Here is a 17057-nt window from a genome sequence, read left to right on the forward strand (position 1 = left end):
GCAGATGGAGCAGGGGTGCCCTGTTTTGGCAGGGGTGGATCTGGGATGGGTGCCCAGATGTCCCCACGATGATACCAGAGTTACAGAGGCCGGAGGATGAGGGAGTTTGGAGCAGGGAAGTGCCAGGGCAGCTACCTCTGAAGGCCTCATCCAGGTCCTCCTTGCCAAAGACGACGTCAAGATCATGCACAGCACACGTGTGGAACTGCACACGGAAAATCACATCACGGGTAGGGCTGCGAAACTTCTTGTGGTAGCACTTCAGCTGCAGAGGGAAACAGGGATGGGCAATTAGGGTAAACCTCCAGATCTGGACAAGGGGGAATATGGGGTCCTGAGGCAAGGCAACCACACCACCCCTGTCTGCTTCCTACGCCGGGAGCTGAGCTGACAATCCTTACCAAGATATCGCCCTTGAGCAGCAAGCCAGGCTCAATGGTGATGCAGATGCCAGTCTGGCTGTCTCCTTGCACATTGCTGCAGGGAGGAACAGTAGGAGGATGTGAGCTGTGGTGCAGAGACCCCCCCCAGAAAACTCCTAGTGCCACCTCAACCAGCCCTTCCACCCAAATCCAGGCAGAAAAGGTGCAAAGCGCAGAGCCTGCCCTCCCTGTGACTGAGGGGGGTCCCATCCACCACCTCAAGGGGCACCTATTCCCAGTGGAAGGAGGACGGCAAGGGGAAACTGAGGCACAGCTCAGCAAGGGTGCAAAAACTGCTGTGTGGGAGGGTTTGCCCAGGTTCCAAGTGCCAAGGCTGGACTACCAGCCATCCACCCGGCTCCCTCAGCTCAAGTGGGGCTTAGGACACAGAGGGAGAAATCTCTGGGAAGACACTTCTCCCTGCCTCAGTTTCCCTGCAGGAAGCCCTCCCCTCCTAGCGCACCGCCGACAGGCTGCCGACGGGCGGTGGCGTCAGCAGCGAGGAACAAGGGAAGAAAGGAGTAGGATTTCACAGGCAAGATAAACCTGGAGTTTATTACAGGCATCCCATAAACAGTCTATTAAAAGCTGAAAGGCAAGGCTGGGATGGCAGTAAATCTCAGCTAACGGGGACCTATGGCTGCATAGAAGTGAGATCCTGGTCCTGGGGGTTGAGATGGGAATATCCCAAAGGTGAGGTGCTCTGGTCTCTCCAGGGAGACCAGAGGCTCCCACCCAGACTGGGATGTGGCACTGGCAGAGTGTCTTGGAGGCTGGAGAAATCAACTCCTGCTTTCCTTCTGCCAGTGCCTGCTCCCAGGATCAGCATCAGAAAAAAAATGTGGGGAGATTAAAACAAGGGGAAAATCTTTTTTTGGATAAAGAAAGGATATTAGCTCAGCTGGTCAGAGCATGGTGCTAATTACACCGAGGTTGTGGGTTCAACCCCCATATGGGCCCTTTACTTAAGAGTTTGACTCAATGATCCTTGTGGGTCCCTTCCAACTAAGAATACTCTGTGATCTATGAGGACTAATCCAGGCAGGAAGAGCAGTTCTGTAAGCAGGGAGAGAAGAAATGCCTTCATCTCCCAGGGTGCCTTCATCTCCCAGATGTCCCCGTCCCTTTCCCCCCTCCCTCCGGGGACACCCAGCCCCAGGCTGCGCACAGCCCCAGGCTCCCTCTGCTGATATGCGGAGTCACTACAGCCCTCGCAGCAGAAGGGTCCAGTATGGCCCAGTACTGCCAGTTACCACCTCAAAAAAAAAAAAAAAAAAGGAAGCCCCTTTTTTTTCCCTGGCCCCCAAATGGACTAAGCACAGAGCACAAGAGCACAGGGGACTTGGGGACTTGTCCTTGATCCCCTCCATCCTCCCCCGCTTGCCATGCCCCCCATGCTGGGCAGGAGGAAAGTCCCATGGAGAGGAGATAGTTACTAGATCCCCGAGGTGTAGACGGGCTGCATGGCCTGGTAGATTTTCAGGAAGGGCCGACAACCTGGAAGACATCAAGGCGGGGAGAAAAGGCACACTGCTGTTAGCCGGCTGGGCGGAGGGGCCAGGGGAGGGATTAGTCACGGGGGAGAAATCCAAACAGGGAGGAAGCCAAAGCAAACAGCCGCTCCCTGCCCCAGCCAGCCCGCACCGACCAAGGGCAACATCTGCAATGGGCAGAAAGGATGCTGTGGATGAACTGAGAAAGGGTAAAGCCCTCACAGTTTGGGTCCTGTAGGACCTAGGACAAGTGCTGGGCTGGGGATAGGGGTGGGATGATGATCTGGGCGAGGTACCAGCACCAAATGGGGTACTGCATCCAAATCCCCAGTCTGGAGCTGTCAGAAAAACATTGTCACCCCACAGCTCAGGTTAGTGCCCAGCATTGGGAGGGCATGTCTGCCAGAAAAGGGCAGCACCCTTCTATAATGAGTGAACAGTCTCTAAGAGGAAAAGGGAAATTCAAATTGCCAAGGAAATGGTAGAAAATATCCTCCAAGGAGGACAAGCCTGGCCAGGCAGTGTGGGATGGTAGTGTGGGAAGAAGCAGGCTGGGGAAGCAGCTGGGGGCACCTACCGCCTTTCGACTCAAAGTTGGGGATGCCGTGCATGATGACGTGGTGGAGGAAGAGGGGCTTGTTGTTCATCTTGATGCTGCCAGAGAGGAGCCCACTGAAGTAATGGATGTACCTGGAGGGCAGACAGGCAGCTCAGGGGCAGAACCCACAGGGCAACATCCACCTTGAAGCCCTGCATCCAACCACCCTATGGGGAAAATCCCAGCCTGCAAAGGCATGCCAGGACCCACCTCTTCTGGGATGGCTGTCCCACCGGCACCACCTTGTCCTCATAGAAGCGCTTCATGGCAAACCTGTCCAGAGCCTGGTCAGCACTGTGGGGATGAAAGGGCAGACGTGACCAAAGGAAAGTATTGGCACCAGCACCAGCACCACTGGGATGGAGGTCACCAGTGAACCCCAGGGCCACCCCAGGACCTCGTGTCTCTCTCACCTGGCTGAGATGTTGCTGTAGTGCATGTAGGCAGCCACTACCACCCCCAGCCGGCCACGGTTCCCCTGCAGGCAGAAGGCGTGTCATGGGGGCAGCGGGGCCTGTGAGCACCCAGGCACAGACATCCACAGAGGCACACACTGATCCCTCTAAGCATACACCAGGCCACAGATGTCCCAACCCTTATTAGACACACACCAATCTACACATATGTGCTGACACCTACCCACACCCCAAACCACAAACCACCACATTCTCCACATCTCTCAGCCTCTAAGGCTGCTCAGCCCCATCCCTGCAGCCCCACAGAGCCCCAGTGCCCCATCGTTGTGCCCCAGTGACAGGTCCTGCCCACCTTGTTGTGCAGTACCACCACGTTGTGTGCCGCTGCGTTGAGCCACGTGTCCATGGCTTTGCAAATGCTGCAGATCTTCTCCAGCGCAGGGGTGTGCATGTCAGGCCATCCAAAATCCAGCACCTGAAGTGGGGAACAAACAGCCTGGGGTCACAGGCACGCCCATGTGAAGTTCCCAGCCTGCCAGTGGGCAAAGCCCAGGGCACATAGGTAGGGTAGGCATTACTGTGTTACTCTGACATGCAACCTCTCAACCCCAACCCTGCACCCCACTGCCCAGATCCCTGGCCCAGGGAGGCCACCATGGTCCCAGATCTCAGGCCCCTCACCCCAGGTTACTTGGCTCAGCTTCTGAGGACTCCCCCACTATCAGAGGGATGAGTACAATGCCTTAGGGAGGTCTCCAGGAGATTCCAAACAGCCAGTTTTGGGCTGAGAAGGGGGGGCTTGGAGGGTAATGGGAGTCAAGCTGAACTATCACAAACACAGTGTGAAGTCTCAGTACTTTTATCAGGATTTTTTCCAGCTGGATAGAATAGAAAAGGTGGCTTTTTCCCCTAGACATCTTGTAGCAGGGAGCTGGTTCTGCAGACAGGCCTGCCCTGAGGCCCTGAGACCTCCCTGCTTCTCACAGCTGTGACCCACCTTGGGGTGAAGTTTGTTGACATCACGTCTCCGCTCAGAGAGGTTGAAAAGCTTTAGGGAAGATGAAAAACAGAGTGAGAGGACATCTTCCTTGCTGCCACTTCACCCCTTCCTCACCCCAAAGCCTTCCCAAATCCTGCTATGAGAGGCTTCCCCAGACACATTATCCCGAGTAACATTTTGCCTCACGGCAACACAATGACCAAAAACTCCCAGGAGGTCTGAAAGGGACTGGTAATCGTCCATGAAGAAAAAATCTATCCAGCAAAAGGCTCTCCCTCAACAGAGCCCAGATGAGATAAGGATGCAGTATCCATCCCCTTCAAGTACCCATCCCCAGCAGCTGAGCACCCCAGCCCCTCCAGCGGCCTGAGAGGGACCTGGCTGTGCCCCTCACCACATAGTTGTTCCCATGCTTGGACTTGAGCATGTGGGCCACTTCACGGAGGTTGCTGGAGTAACTCTGCTCCTCGGCTGCGCTGGGGTAGGAGACGGCGATGATCCGCTCCGTGATGTACACCAGATCCAGCTCACAGCTGCTCTCCGTGGCTGCAGTCAGGCTCATGCTTCTGGGCAAGGAAGGGGACCACTGTCAAGACACAGCATGGGGAGGGGACACAGGGACCCTTCCCCACCCTGCAAGACAGGCTGGGACACATGGGGACACAGCTGCCTGCCGCCTGCCCCCTGCTCCCAGTCCTCTTGGGGTATCTTGGGGACACAGGCTGGGGATGGTGGGTCATAATTCCTGTGTCTTCTTCACTGGAGCATCTCCCAGGTATAGCACCTCTAGAGAAGCAGGTTTTGGTGGGAGGGAGCTTCAGGCAGAGCAGAGATAGTCATCAGAAGGGGAAACTGAGACAAGTACCTGGATGTTTTGCAGCGTGACTGCCCACTCCTGGGGGATTTTGTGGCATCCTAAAGAACCAGAGAGGAAAAGCAAGTTACTGCCATGACCCAGCCACAGCCAGCACAGGGGTCTTGTTAGACATGGGTGTGACGATGCTGCCAAGGCATCCCACCTCCACCACACTGCACTGAGCATCCTAACACCCCCAAAATATCGCTGTCTCCAAATGCCACCAAGCATCCAAATGCCACAAGCAGCTTGCCACATCCCACACGCAAAACCCAACTCTCGCAACCCCAGCACTGCTGGGACCAGCCATCATGCGCACTGCAGGGCCAGTGCCTTGCCAAAGGATCCCAGAGGACCTTTTGGGAGGATGCTGAGCAGGTGGACACAGTCTCAGGCATGTCACAAGTCCCTCTTGTCTCCGTCTGGCTGCGGACACACCTGGTGGGACAGAGCTGCTTTGGTCCTGCCTGAAGCAGGGGCAGGTTTGCTGCCCAAGCAGCACTGAGGAGCCAGCCAGGCACGACAGTTTGCTTTGGCCCCAGCTCCACCGAGCCAAACGCCTGGAGGAAATGTTTGAGCTCTTGGAGCAGGAAACTGCTATTTATGCATGTTCTCCGGCCTCGAAAATTTCATCTGCAGCCGGCTTGCTCTGTGACTTTGTGACCTCAGCCGAAAAACAAAGCAGGGTTTCCAAAAAAAGCCACTGAGGAAAAACACACTCCCACCTCATTAGTTCTAGTATCTCCAGCTAATAAGCAGAAGTCATTTAAAGACTCATCTCACGCAGGCAACACGCCTGGAAGGATCAGAAATAAGAGATGCATCCTGCAGCTGATTCCTGGGATGCCCCGTTGGTCCCCAGAGCTACAAGACTGCTGCTACTCTCCTCAGGGCTGCAGCATCCCACAACCAGCACACCAAAGGGCACAGGACGAGATGGGAGAGCAGTTTTCCTGACATCCTTCACCTGCCACCTTCTGCCCTCCCAGCACAGTCCCAGAGCTGCTCCCATGGACAGCCAGCATCATCCTCCACCAGCCTTGCATGCCCCTCTCAAGGTCAGGTCGCCCTACAGAGCAGAGCCAGGCTCAGCAACCCTGGGGTTGTCGCCTCTCCCAGCCAAAGCAGTTCCAGAAGGCAGCAGCTTTGCCTCAGTGCCCAGAGGTGCTTGAACAATAGTGACAATTCCCCTCCCACTTTTTCTTCAGGGTGTCCCAAATTGCCTGCTCACCCCAGAAAACCCGCAACATTGCTGAGGGCAAATAAGGAGTTTAAATGCAACAAAAAGAGAGGTAAAACCTTTCCTGGGAGAGCCAGGGTGTGTGGAACAAGCCTGCACCTGAATATGGGCTCATCCCTGCATCACCCACCAGTGACGAGGATGGGATCCCCACCATGGCTTGTGCAGTGCCTAAAACATTCATAACAGAGATCTCTGGGGTCCCACACCCACCAGCCAGGGAAGCCCCATCAGTCCGTGTCACCCCATCCAACTGCAGCAGCTTCCCAAAACCACAGCCTTTCCCAACAGAGAGCTGACATGGGGAAACCAGGAATCACCCCCAGCTCCCACATGGGTAAACTGAGGTACAGGAGGACAAGCAAGGTGGGGACACCAGAGTCCCTCTCCCTCCCCATACCTGGATAGCAGTGAGCCCCTTGCTAATCCATTTCCACGCCATGGCAGGTCCACTCCTGGCACCCTCCAGACCCAGGAGAGCAGGTGCCCACAGCCAGGGCCCTCCAGTGTCCCCTGCCCTGGTGAGAGCCCTTGAGCTCTGTCCTGCTCCCCGGGCTCTGCCATGCTCCCCACCCCCCAGCCGCAGCCGCGCTGCGTCTCTGCCGCCAGCCCCTGCACGAGGAAGAGTCAGCCTGCAATCAGCTGATAGGAGCCGTGCTCCTGTTATTAAACACTCCTGCCTGCCACTGGGCTGGGAGACCTTGCAAACGTCCCCTGTGGAGAGAGACTCCAGCCAAACCAGTATAACCCAGTCCAGCCCAGCACAGGACAGGCTGCTCCCAGTCCTGTTGGGTTGAAGATCCCTCTGCCAACCCCATCAAGAATGTGCCTTCCAGTCCCAAGCTAGCTTGGCATGTCCCCAGGCTGCTGGCAGCACCCAAAACCTGCAGGTCCATTCTGCCTGGAAAGGGTGAAGAAAGGCACAAGAAAGGCTTCAGAAATGTCAAGAAACTTCCCTGAAAGAAAGCAAAGCCAGCAAAGGAGGCTTCTAACTGGATTTTTCTAAGGATGCTCTTTCTCAGGTTGGAAACGTGTCTTGGACAACCAAAGGGCAAAGCCAGATCTCAGGTGAGGAAGGCTTTCATCCTCTTCCTCATGGGAACCATCATGCCTCCATCCTCGGGTCCCAGCCCCAACACTCAGGGAGGCCAGCAAGCTGGCTGCAGGCAGGGGGGAAGCTGTCCACGTTGACTTTGGCAGTGCATTTGTCTACACTGTCTTAGCAATTTCATGTCCACAGATTAAATAACAGATCCCCAGCTCCAAGACAGGAAAGTCAGCTTTGCAGCGAAAGCCTCAGCCCTCAGTATGCTGGGCTCCTCCACCGACTCTGCCACCAACCCCGGGCATCTCACGTGGCCTTTGGCATGGCCACCATCACCTTGGCTGGCTGGGAGAGAGGACCTCAGGGTCCCAGCTACATTGGGAAGCTCCAGGAGCATTCCAGCTGAGGGATTTTGGCTGCAGGGAGTGTTTGCAGCAATGGGACAGGTACGAGTGACCCCCCCCAAGAGGTCTTGAGGCAGCGATCAGCCTCAGTGACTGGTTGCACTTACCAGGACTTCTACCTGCTTGGTGATGCTCTCCCCCAGGGATGGCTGCAGACAGGAGCAAGGAGAAGGTGAGAAAAAGGCAAGTGAGAGAGAAGAGATTGAGAGACGGACACACACACAGAGCAAGGCCAAGGTCAAAAGTCCTCCCTGGCTATTTCTGGTGTTTCCGAGGAAATGCACCACAGTTCCATTCCCTTCCCTGCCTGCCAACATGTCACATCTTCCTAAAGGTTGGGAATCCCCCAAAACCCAAGTGCAAGCTGGGATACTCAGGTACCAAGGATGCTGCCATCCTGCCTCTCGGCCACCACTACTGGCACTGGACCACTGTTGCCATTGGGAAGCATTTGGCTGAACCCTGAGCTCGTCCCATGATGGGCACCTGGTGCCACCCACATCTCTGGGATTCCAGATGGATCTTCCATGGTCAGACCTCACAGCTGGGAAGTAAACAACGGGGCAAGCCCATTGCAGTCCCACGCCCAGCCTGGCAACTGGCCACCATCAGGACCAGCTCCCCAAGATAAGCCTGATCCCACAGGGCCAGTGAAGGACCCCAGTGGGAGCAGAGCCAGGGTCTGAGATGCTCAAAACAGGGGAAAATTTGGTGACATGGCACTGGAGAGAGCTCTGAAAGGAGGCTGGGGACAGGAATTAATTTCCCGGGGTGGGAGAAAGGTTCTCGACCCCAAATATAGGAAGCAGGAGACAGATACCTCTGTCTGGGAATGGTGGTTGCGGTGCCTGGGGGTGGCACAGCAAGAGGACCCAGCTGGGTGGGTCCCCAGATGGGAGTCTTGGGATCAGGAGGCTGGAGGTCACCCCCAAAACCAGGCTGCTCTACTCTTGGTAGCAGGGAGGGCCAGAGCAGACATTTCCATCCATGAGGCAGGGCAAACCCTTTCAATTTCCTTCCAAAGCCACAGTAACGGTCCCAGCTCGAAGCCAACATATTTTTGCTGTCGATAAGTGCCCAAGGAGGTTGGCAGGGGTGGGGGGTGCAGGCAGAGATTAAACCCAGAACAGATAACCACCGTGGGGCCCCAGAGCAGGCAGCATGTCCCACTCCTACCCCATGCCCTCGCTCACTTGGGCTCTTACGCTGCTCTCAGAGCTTGCAGGTGGTCATCCCCTACAGTCATAATTCAGGTGAGACCCCTGCCCAGCTATGGGCTGCCCGGCCCAGGGCCCCGTGTGAGATATTGCGGCACTGCCAGGCTGCTGAGCCTGAGATGAAACCCTGCCAGGGCCTCCTCTCCCCGGCGCCTGCCCCAGCAAGCCTTGGCACACGTCTGGAGCAAAAAGGAAGGGCTGCCGCACCAGCCCCGGGCTATGCCAGACTCCCTGCTGCCACGTGCCTGCTCTGCCTGCTGCCACGGGCATCACCAGGCTGGGGATGGGGCAGGGGAGCTGCTCTGCTGGCAAGATGCTGCCTGGTAGGCACCATTGTGTCATGCTTCCCAAACCTCTTGCTGAGTATGGCCCTGCTCCAGGTGACATCCCAGTGCCCTGGTGCCCTCAGAGCCCAGCCATGGCCTGGAGCAGAGTGGTAAAGGGCTGTGGCTGTCTGCCCAGTACCCCCACACCTGCCCTCCCCAGGACAGGGTGAACGGAGATGATGCATCCAGCTGTTCTCCTAGTGTCCAGAGAGGACAGGGTGGGAACAGCCTGCGCCGCCCTGGCCCCAGCAGATTATTAAAGGCCCCTAGGACAGACAATAGTAGAGGGTGACAATAACAACAGCTCAAATGCACGGCCTTGGGCGCCCTGAGCCAAAGGCACATCTGGTACAGCCATCTCCGGGTGTGCAAGAAACCGCCCCAACTCCGGCCAAGGAGAAAGGCCAGGGGACCCCAGAGCCCTGGATGGTCACGTCCTATCTGCCTGTCCCTCTCAGCAACCCTGCAAGCCCCTCTTCCCTGAAAGCTCCAGTAGTCCTGTGATAGCTAGGCTGCTCCAACTTTTGCTGCTCAGCTGTGGGATGTCCTTCAACCAGCAATGGTGGGGGGCACAACACCAAAATGGGGCTACCCTTACCCCAAGCTCAGGACCCATGTGGTTTCAAGGGTGGAAGATTCACATCCTGAAGCCCCAGGACAGAGAAAGCCCCATACCCAGAGCAGGATGCTCTAGCATCACCAGAGCCCTGGCTGTCACCCATGGCTCACAGTGGAGGTGTCACTTACCAGCTCATAGTTGACAGTGGGGGAGCAGGGGGTCACAGCCTGCAAGGAAGCAGAAGAGAGCCAGGATTAGTCCCTGAACACCCTGTCCAACACAGGGCACAGGAAGAGGCTGGAATGCAGCATTCACCCCCACCCATGCCACAGGGAATACAGCACCCGACCAAGCAAGTGACAGGGGCATCCATGGCCTTGCTATCCCTGGCAGAAGCATAGGCATCATCCCAAAGTCAAGGCTGGCTTCCTGGGAGTGGGAGCGGGCTCAGGGCCAGGGCAGCTGTGCCATTCATTCTTGGCCAGGGAGCCAGGACAGCCCCAGCCCCAGCCCCAGCCCGGGTGGGTATGGCGAGCACGGCACAGCACAGGGCGGGCGCCTGATGCCAAGGGCAGCTCCTGGAACAAACCCCAGCCCAGCCTCGTGAGCTCCTGCAGCCGCCAGCTGAACAGCCCCGCTTTTGTTACCTTAATTACCAGCGGCAATTACTGACAATTAACCTTGGGTTTTGTGTGCGCCCCAGTCCGTAGTCGGGAAGCAGCAGCATGCCAGGGTGGGAGAGGCAGCGCCTTGTAGGTGCTGGGGCAGCGGGCACAGGCACTCCAGCTCTGTGTTGGCCCAGAGATGCCAGCAGTAGTGGGAGGGTGTGATTCGGGGCATTTTGTTCTCTACAAATCCCACCAGGAGCAGTGACCCCCAGTAAGCCATCCCCTGCCCCATCCCAGGATGGAGCCAAGATGGCAAACACCACTCAGGGGCTGGTTCCCTGCCATGGCAGCATGGGGACCCACTGCACCTCACACTGCCTCTACTGCCCTGGGCCATAAAAAAGAAGGATTTGCCCCAAGCACCCCACTTGGAGCACCCATATCCCATCCCATCCTGGTCCCCAAAGCACGATGCCAGGCGCCTACTCCCCTCCCCGGCTGCCAGCCTATTCCCATCCCATCTCACTGTTTTCTTCAGGGGTTTCTCCTCCTCCCGCTCTCTTCCCCTGCGCATTATTATTATGATTTTATTCTAATGCAGAAACGCTTCCATAAAAGGCCCTTTTCCCTGCCCCGCGGTGCTGGCCCCACGCCAGCCTCCCTGGAATGTTCTCCGGCAGCGGCAGCGAGCCGCTGCTGCGGACCGAGCCGACGAGGGCTGTGCCGTACCGTGCCCCGCACACGGCCGTGCTCTTCCCCCGGGGATGCTCAACAAGCGCCCCTTGACTCCCGCCCAGCCCCAGCGACAGGGCCAGAAATGCACAGCTCCCCCACAATGGGGCACACTGGTCCCACAGCCAGGTAGGGTCCATGCCCAGTCCTCCTCTGCTGTCGGCATGAGGAAGTTTGCAGGCCACAAATGCACCTCTGGATGAAAAAGGGAAAAAACTGGGGTGCCTGTGGTTGTACTTCCCCTGCCCTTAAGGATTCTCTGATGTGTAATATGGGCTTGTGCTCACCCGACACCACTCTTCCCGTCCACAGGAGACAGCAACTCAGGCTGTATGGCACTCTTGCATCCCAGAAAGGCAGTTTTACAAGGACTGCAGGAATGTAAAGCTGTTTCCCTCTCCCAGGTTTGGCTCAAACATGCCCCCAGTTCAAGGAGAAGAAGGAAGACCCTGTCCCAGACAATGGACCCCTCCCTAGAGGAGTCCAGCTCCTGGCCTAGAGGTGTAGGAGCACCTCTCCTGCCCCACTGGACCGGTGAGAGTATCACTCCGTACAGCACGGCAGCGAGCCCCAGAACAGGCACCATCTCTGTCCTCAGGGATTCCTGCATCCGTCCGTGCAGGGAGGGGTGGGAAAGGCAGGGGGACCCGCACACCCCTGGTCCAGGCTTCCCTTTGCCGTGGCAGACACAGCGGCCTTTCTTCTCCCCCTCACCGGTGTTTGCATTCCTGCCGGCTGGCCCCCGCCGCCGACCCCGCCGCCCAGCAGCCCTGCCCAGGAATGCGAGGAACGAGGCGCAGCAGGGCTGCCGCCCACCCCGCCAGCCCCCCATGGTCCCCCACCCGCCCACTCGGCCCCCCAGGTCGCAGCCCCATCCCTCCCAGCAGCCACATCCCACGAGCTGCTGCCTTGAGACCCGAGTTTTGCCAAGCAAAAAAATCACTCTCCCAGTAAATGAGGCCCCATGGCCAGGAGTGATAGGAGTCTCTGATGTCTCATAAAGGGTTGGGCACACCCTGCAGCCTTCCGCTGGAAAGCGATGATGGGCTCCCTCGCTCATCACCAGCTGTCACTATACCTAGAGAAACTCGATACCCTTGACATGTCCAAGCCCAGAAACAAACACCTGGCTGGCAAACCCCTGACAGTCCCTGGCCACACCGCCATAGTGCAGAGTAGCTCAGGAGATCCCTCTTCCACCTAACCCCTGCAGCTGCAGCTCAGGGACTGACCTCTGCACCACACATCCCGACAGGACTTCAGCACCATTTCACAAGAACTGAGAGAGGCTGGAGGAATGCAGACATCCACCTCCTATCCAGGGATGAGACACCTCAGAGCCTTCTCCATGCTGCAACCACTGCTCACACCTCCCTCCCTCAGCACCTCCTTCCTCTCCCTCCTCCTCCCTCGGTAAAACAACCCTTGCACCCATGGAAGCGCCCAGAGCCACTGCCAGGTCCTGCTCCAGCGGAGCATCTCCGTGGGTTGTAGCCCCAACCTGCAAGATGCCAGCAGGGCTGGGGGAAAACAAACCTCCATGGAGGGGCCCTGTGGTTCAGGAACGGGCTGGATCAGTGCAGCACAGGGGTCTCCCCAGCTGGGCTGCTGGAGCCGGGCGAGCGCTGGCCCACAGCCCACAGCATGGCCCGTCCGGCTGCCGGTGGGTGATCCAGGCCCATCTCTGACGCATATCCCTTCCTTTGGGTGGCGGGTTTTGTTTTTCCCTTCCCCAGGAGCTCCGATAAACATTCCGGAGCCGGACGATATCCGGGCTGGTGCTGACCCTTACTATGCCAGGAGCAGAGGCAGCACCAGCCGCCCTAGCCCTCACAGAGACCCCCGCACACCAGAGATGCTTCCCATGGCCAGGCACTGAGATGCTGGCAAGCCAGCCCAGCTGGTGTGGTTGGAGCTGGAGACACGCTGTCAAGAGGGACACTGACATCCCAGACCCTCCCAAAGCAAGCCAGATTCACGGCCCCACTATTTAGAAAGAATGTGGACCCCAAGAGAGGGCATCAAGGCACCCTATTCCCTCCAGCCCTGTAAGTGGTTCCCCTGCCCAAGCCACCCTGTGGTCTGGAAATGCAGATGTCAAAGAGGAATGTGACTCAGTGGCCACATTGGCGTCCCACAGGACAATGCTTGGGCAGCATAAATGCCTGCTCAGCCCATGTGATCCCACCTCATGGGGTCCCACACCACCCCATGAGGGACCACTTCCTCCCAAACAAGTCCATCTCAGCTTTGTGCCACTTACATCCCAGCTGGGCTTTGAATCACTTCCCCACGCACCCCACAATTCTCTGCTCACCTCAAGACCCTGCCTCAAGTAAAGGGGATCCCAGGGACAGCCACAGGCCACAGCTACTTTCCCAGCCATTCCCAGAGCCTTTCCCCTGTTTACCAATCCCTCCAGCCCAGCCACGGCCACCAAGCCAGGCCGAGCCCTCTCTAAGCCACAGTGTGGGGCAAAGTGCGAGCTGCCATCAGGCACCTCACAGCAGAAGACACTTTTAGGGGACAGGTTGGCACCACTAAACTTGGGATGTTGGGGAAGGTTTTCTCCTCTCCAGCACCCCTGCTCCCCATTGCAGCTGCACCATCCTTCTTCCCTGCCAGGCATAAGGCATGGTAGTGTCTGTGCTCTGGTCACCTGCCTGCCCTGCACAGGGGTCAGGTATCCTCTGCCCACACCACGTGCTGGCTGCTCCTGCCCTCACATTTTTCACAGCTCTGGCAAAACTCCTGTTTATGCAACATGTCCCCGGCAGGAGGACGGCATGTTTCCATGCACACCCGCTCCCCCCCGCACTCCAGCTCCACCCTGCCCAGCACAGCCCCGGTCTGTGAGGCACAGGGCAGCCACACAGAACCCCAGACTCCTGGCATGGGTGTCCCTGGGAGGAGACAGCATCCCGTGCACCCCACAGCCCCTCTCTGCTCCCACCAGTATCCAGGGGTGCTGCTTTTGGGACTTCTTCCATCGGGTGGGGGTAACTGGCAGATGCGCCGAAGGGCAGGGAGCGGCTTGGCCGGCGGCTCAGGGTGAGTCAGACTGGGCTGTTGCTGGGGGCACAGAGGTCTCACCACTCCCAGCCTTCCCTCCAAGCATCCCCAGCCCACCCTGCAGCTGGGACAGGGACTGTCACTGTGCCATCCTCTCCATGCCTGGATGCCTGGATGCCAGGGCAGAGGCCTTCAAGTCTACCCTGCCCCTGCACTCTCCAAAAGATGCTGGGGGCACCAGGGGGAGTACCACAGGGCAAAGAGCCACTCAGGGATGTCTCCTGAACTGGGACAAATGCTATCTCCGGTCTCTCCCCTGGTATGTTGATGAGGAGCCGCCCTGTGGCCCATCCCCGCCAGGAAGGCGGCAGCAGGACCAGGACAGAGGTTACCCAGTACACACGGCCCTGCAAATCAGGGATGAAATGCCACAGGGGACACCAGCCATTCCACCCCACAGTGGCCATGGGGGCCACCCCTGGCACCCCATGACACCCTGGGACACACAGCGCACTGGGACGGTAACGGCTCACGGCAGCCCATGGATGGCCTGGCCAGCAGCCCTGGCACAGGGGTATGGGACAAGACAGGAAAAACAATGTACAGAGAAGCTTCAAGGGGTTGCAGTGGAGGCAGCTGCACCAAAATAGCCCTGGTTTCAACCCAAATAAGGGCAGGTCCCGGCTCCGGGGCGGTTTCAGCAATCAGCCTTAGTGCTGCCAAGTGCAGATGAGGGGAAGGGAGAGAAGGTAGCATCCCTGACCCTGTCTGGGGGGAGAAGGGTGTTTTTGGGGGTCAGGAGGGGGACAGAGATGCCTCCACATGACCAGGACAGGGACCGTCCCTACTTTGCTTGCAGGCGCTGGCTCGGCACAGGGCCGGCCACAGGCAGGGATATGCTGTGCTCCAGTGCCTAAAAAGGCAACATCTGGAGGCAGCAGGTCTGGATCCAGCCCCACGGGCCAGCACGCGCCTGCCTGGCTCTGGCCCCACAGCCCCAGCCCTGCCCTGCTCTGCCCCCAGCAACACACACGTGTGCTGCCACCCCACTGCGGGGACAGCCCTCAGCCCAGGCCCAGGGACACCCCACAACCAGCCTAAGGAAGAGCATGGGGTCACTGCCCTCCTCTGCACCAGACTTCCCCCAGAAAAAGTACCAGGATCACCCCAGCCCCTCACCAACTCCCCAGAGCCAAACCAGACATCAAGATTGGCCAGGGAGCAGCTTCTGCACCAGGGACAGGCTGGGAACAGAGTCACACCAGGACTGGCTGGGACAGACTCCGCTGCGGGGGGTTTCATCAGGACTGGTCCATGAACAGGTTCTTACACTGGATTGGTCAATACATGGGTTCTTACATGAGATTGGGCAGCATCTGGATTCTCATCTGGGGCTGGTCTGTGTGCGGATTCTCATCTGAGATCAGTAAAGGCACAGGTTCTCACACAGGATTGGCCAGCACACGGATTCTTACACGGGATTAATCACTGCCCAGATGTCCCATAGGACTGGTCAAACCCTGGCTTCTGACAGGTGACTGGCCAGAGCACTGACTCCCATGCAGGATTGGTCAGAGCACTGATTCCCACACAGGACTGGCCAGCGCAGGCATTCCCACATGGAACTGATCAACAAATGGATTCTGACATGGAGCACGGGCACTCCTGTGGGACTGGTCAGCACACCAGCCTGGCAGCAGGCTGTGCCCCACCCTGAGCCCAGGGTGGGATTCTTCCCACAGATCCACTCTGGTGGAGCTTCAGTCAAGCCCCTTTCTATGCACTCAGACCCCGCTGCACACTTTTGGCAACCTCCCAGCACCAGGGGCATCTGCCAGTGCCCATGGGTCTGGGACCCACCTCAAAGGGTGGTTCAGGTGCCAAAATAAGCCCTGGCTGCCTCGAGAGGTCTTAGCCCCCAGTACTGAGGCCAGGGGACCTACTTGTGAGAGTAGGAAAGGCCCAAAGCAGATGGAGACTGGAGTCAGTGCTGTGTCCTCACCCTGCAGGATAGAGAAGAAAACAACACTACAGGGGACCTGAAATGCTGAGCAGCACCTCCAAAACTGGTGTCTCCCCAGTCCGTAGTTTTGAGGAGATGAGGGAATAGGAGGAAGAAGTGCAGACAAAGATACACTCTGCCTACCCAGGAGCTGTGCTGTGGGACTGCTTTCTCTCTTGTGTCCCAAAACCCATCAGGGAAGCTCCAGTGCTGATCAGGGTCTGCTGGCACTGTGACTAGATGCCCTAGGGATGGGCTGCACAAGGCTAGGAACCAGATAGTGGCAAAACAAGGAGGGTCACCCAAGGCATAAGCAAATGGACCCCCCTGCAACTCGAGACCCCAAAAGGGCACGTGGGTGAGCACAGCTCCAAGGCCCAGCACCCTTTCTGGGACCAGCAGGATCACTAAGAAGAGGCTTTGTTAGAGCAGATGAGAGCTGGAGGCTCGTTTTCTACTGATACACTTTCCACGGGGGTGGCTTCAGACTCCAGACACGTTGTCTTCCAAGTGCCATCGTGCTGTAGGAGCAAGAGGTGCCTGCTTGGGTGCCCCCCAGAACGCCCAGACTCAAGTGCCAGGAGCACCCAGGGGGTGCAGCCACTGTCACCCCAGTGTTCCTGCCAGCTGGGGTCACCCACCCACCCACCGCACCAGGGCTGACGCCAGCCGAGCGGGTTCAGGCGCCCGGGAACGGAGCACTTCTCTTTTTTTCCTTGTTTTCCCCTTAAACGCAAGCGGGCTGATGCCTCCCTCGCTCGGTCGTTTCCTCTCCCAGCAGCACAGCCCAAAAACATCTGCGCTGGGACCTGCCCTGACGGAGTTAACCCTCTGCGGGCCCGGCGGCGCCGAGGGGCCGGGGATCCCTGCCCGGGGGGGGCGGCGGGGCGGGCTGGCACCCACCGGGGCTGCCTCGCCACTCATTAACCCGGAGTTTAACCATTGACGGTCCCGCCGGGGAGGGGGGGTTAACCCGTGGGCTGCCAGGGTGTCCCGGCCGCGGGGCAGCCCCCCACTGTGTCCTCCCCGCGAGGGTGACAGGAGCCCGGCATGGCCCCCCGCCTGCGGGCGGGAGCGGGGTGCCGGGGGCGGACCCCGCTTTCCCGCGCAGTCCTCGCTCCACGGGG

The 17057-nt window shown here is 58.3% G+C and overlaps 1 protein-coding gene across 19 annotated transcripts in view; it reads right to left on the reverse strand.

The window, feature by feature from the left end:
• Positions 1–17057, reverse strand: part of TNS1 (tensin 1) — a 66550-nt gene that overhangs the window by 36786 nt on the left and 12707 nt on the right. For 10 of the 19 annotated variants that reach the window (XM_038141910.1, XM_038141912.1, XM_038141917.1 and 7 more), the window contains 12 exons: positions 9765–9803; positions 7582–7623; positions 4795–4844; positions 4324–4495; positions 3927–3977; positions 3282–3404; positions 2927–2991; positions 2724–2807; positions 2493–2605; positions 1859–1919; positions 402–477; positions 136–265 (listed from right to left, as the gene is read on the reverse strand). In XM_038141910.1, the coding sequence (XP_037997838.1) occupies positions 136–265; positions 402–477; positions 1859–1919; positions 2493–2605; positions 2724–2807; positions 2927–2991; positions 3282–3404; positions 3927–3977; positions 4324–4495; positions 4795–4844; positions 7582–7623; positions 9765–9803 (1006 nt within the window). Of the gene's footprint in view, positions 1–135; positions 266–401; positions 478–1858; positions 1920–2492; positions 2606–2723; positions 2808–2926; positions 2992–3281; positions 3405–3926; positions 3978–4323; positions 4496–4794; positions 4845–6425; positions 7508–7581; positions 7624–9764; positions 9804–11203; positions 11686–12452; positions 16561–17057 lie in introns of those variants that run through there. The other 9 variants (XM_038141915.1, XM_038141927.1, XM_038141914.1 and 6 more) reach the window with 7 other exon arrangements.

The sequence above is a fragment of the Motacilla alba genome, chromosome 7 (genome assembly GCF_015832195.1).
Source record: "Motacilla alba alba isolate MOTALB_02 chromosome 7, Motacilla_alba_V1.0_pri, whole genome shotgun sequence".
NCBI classification, from domain to species: domain Eukaryota; kingdom Metazoa; phylum Chordata; class Aves; order Passeriformes; family Motacillidae; genus Motacilla; species Motacilla alba.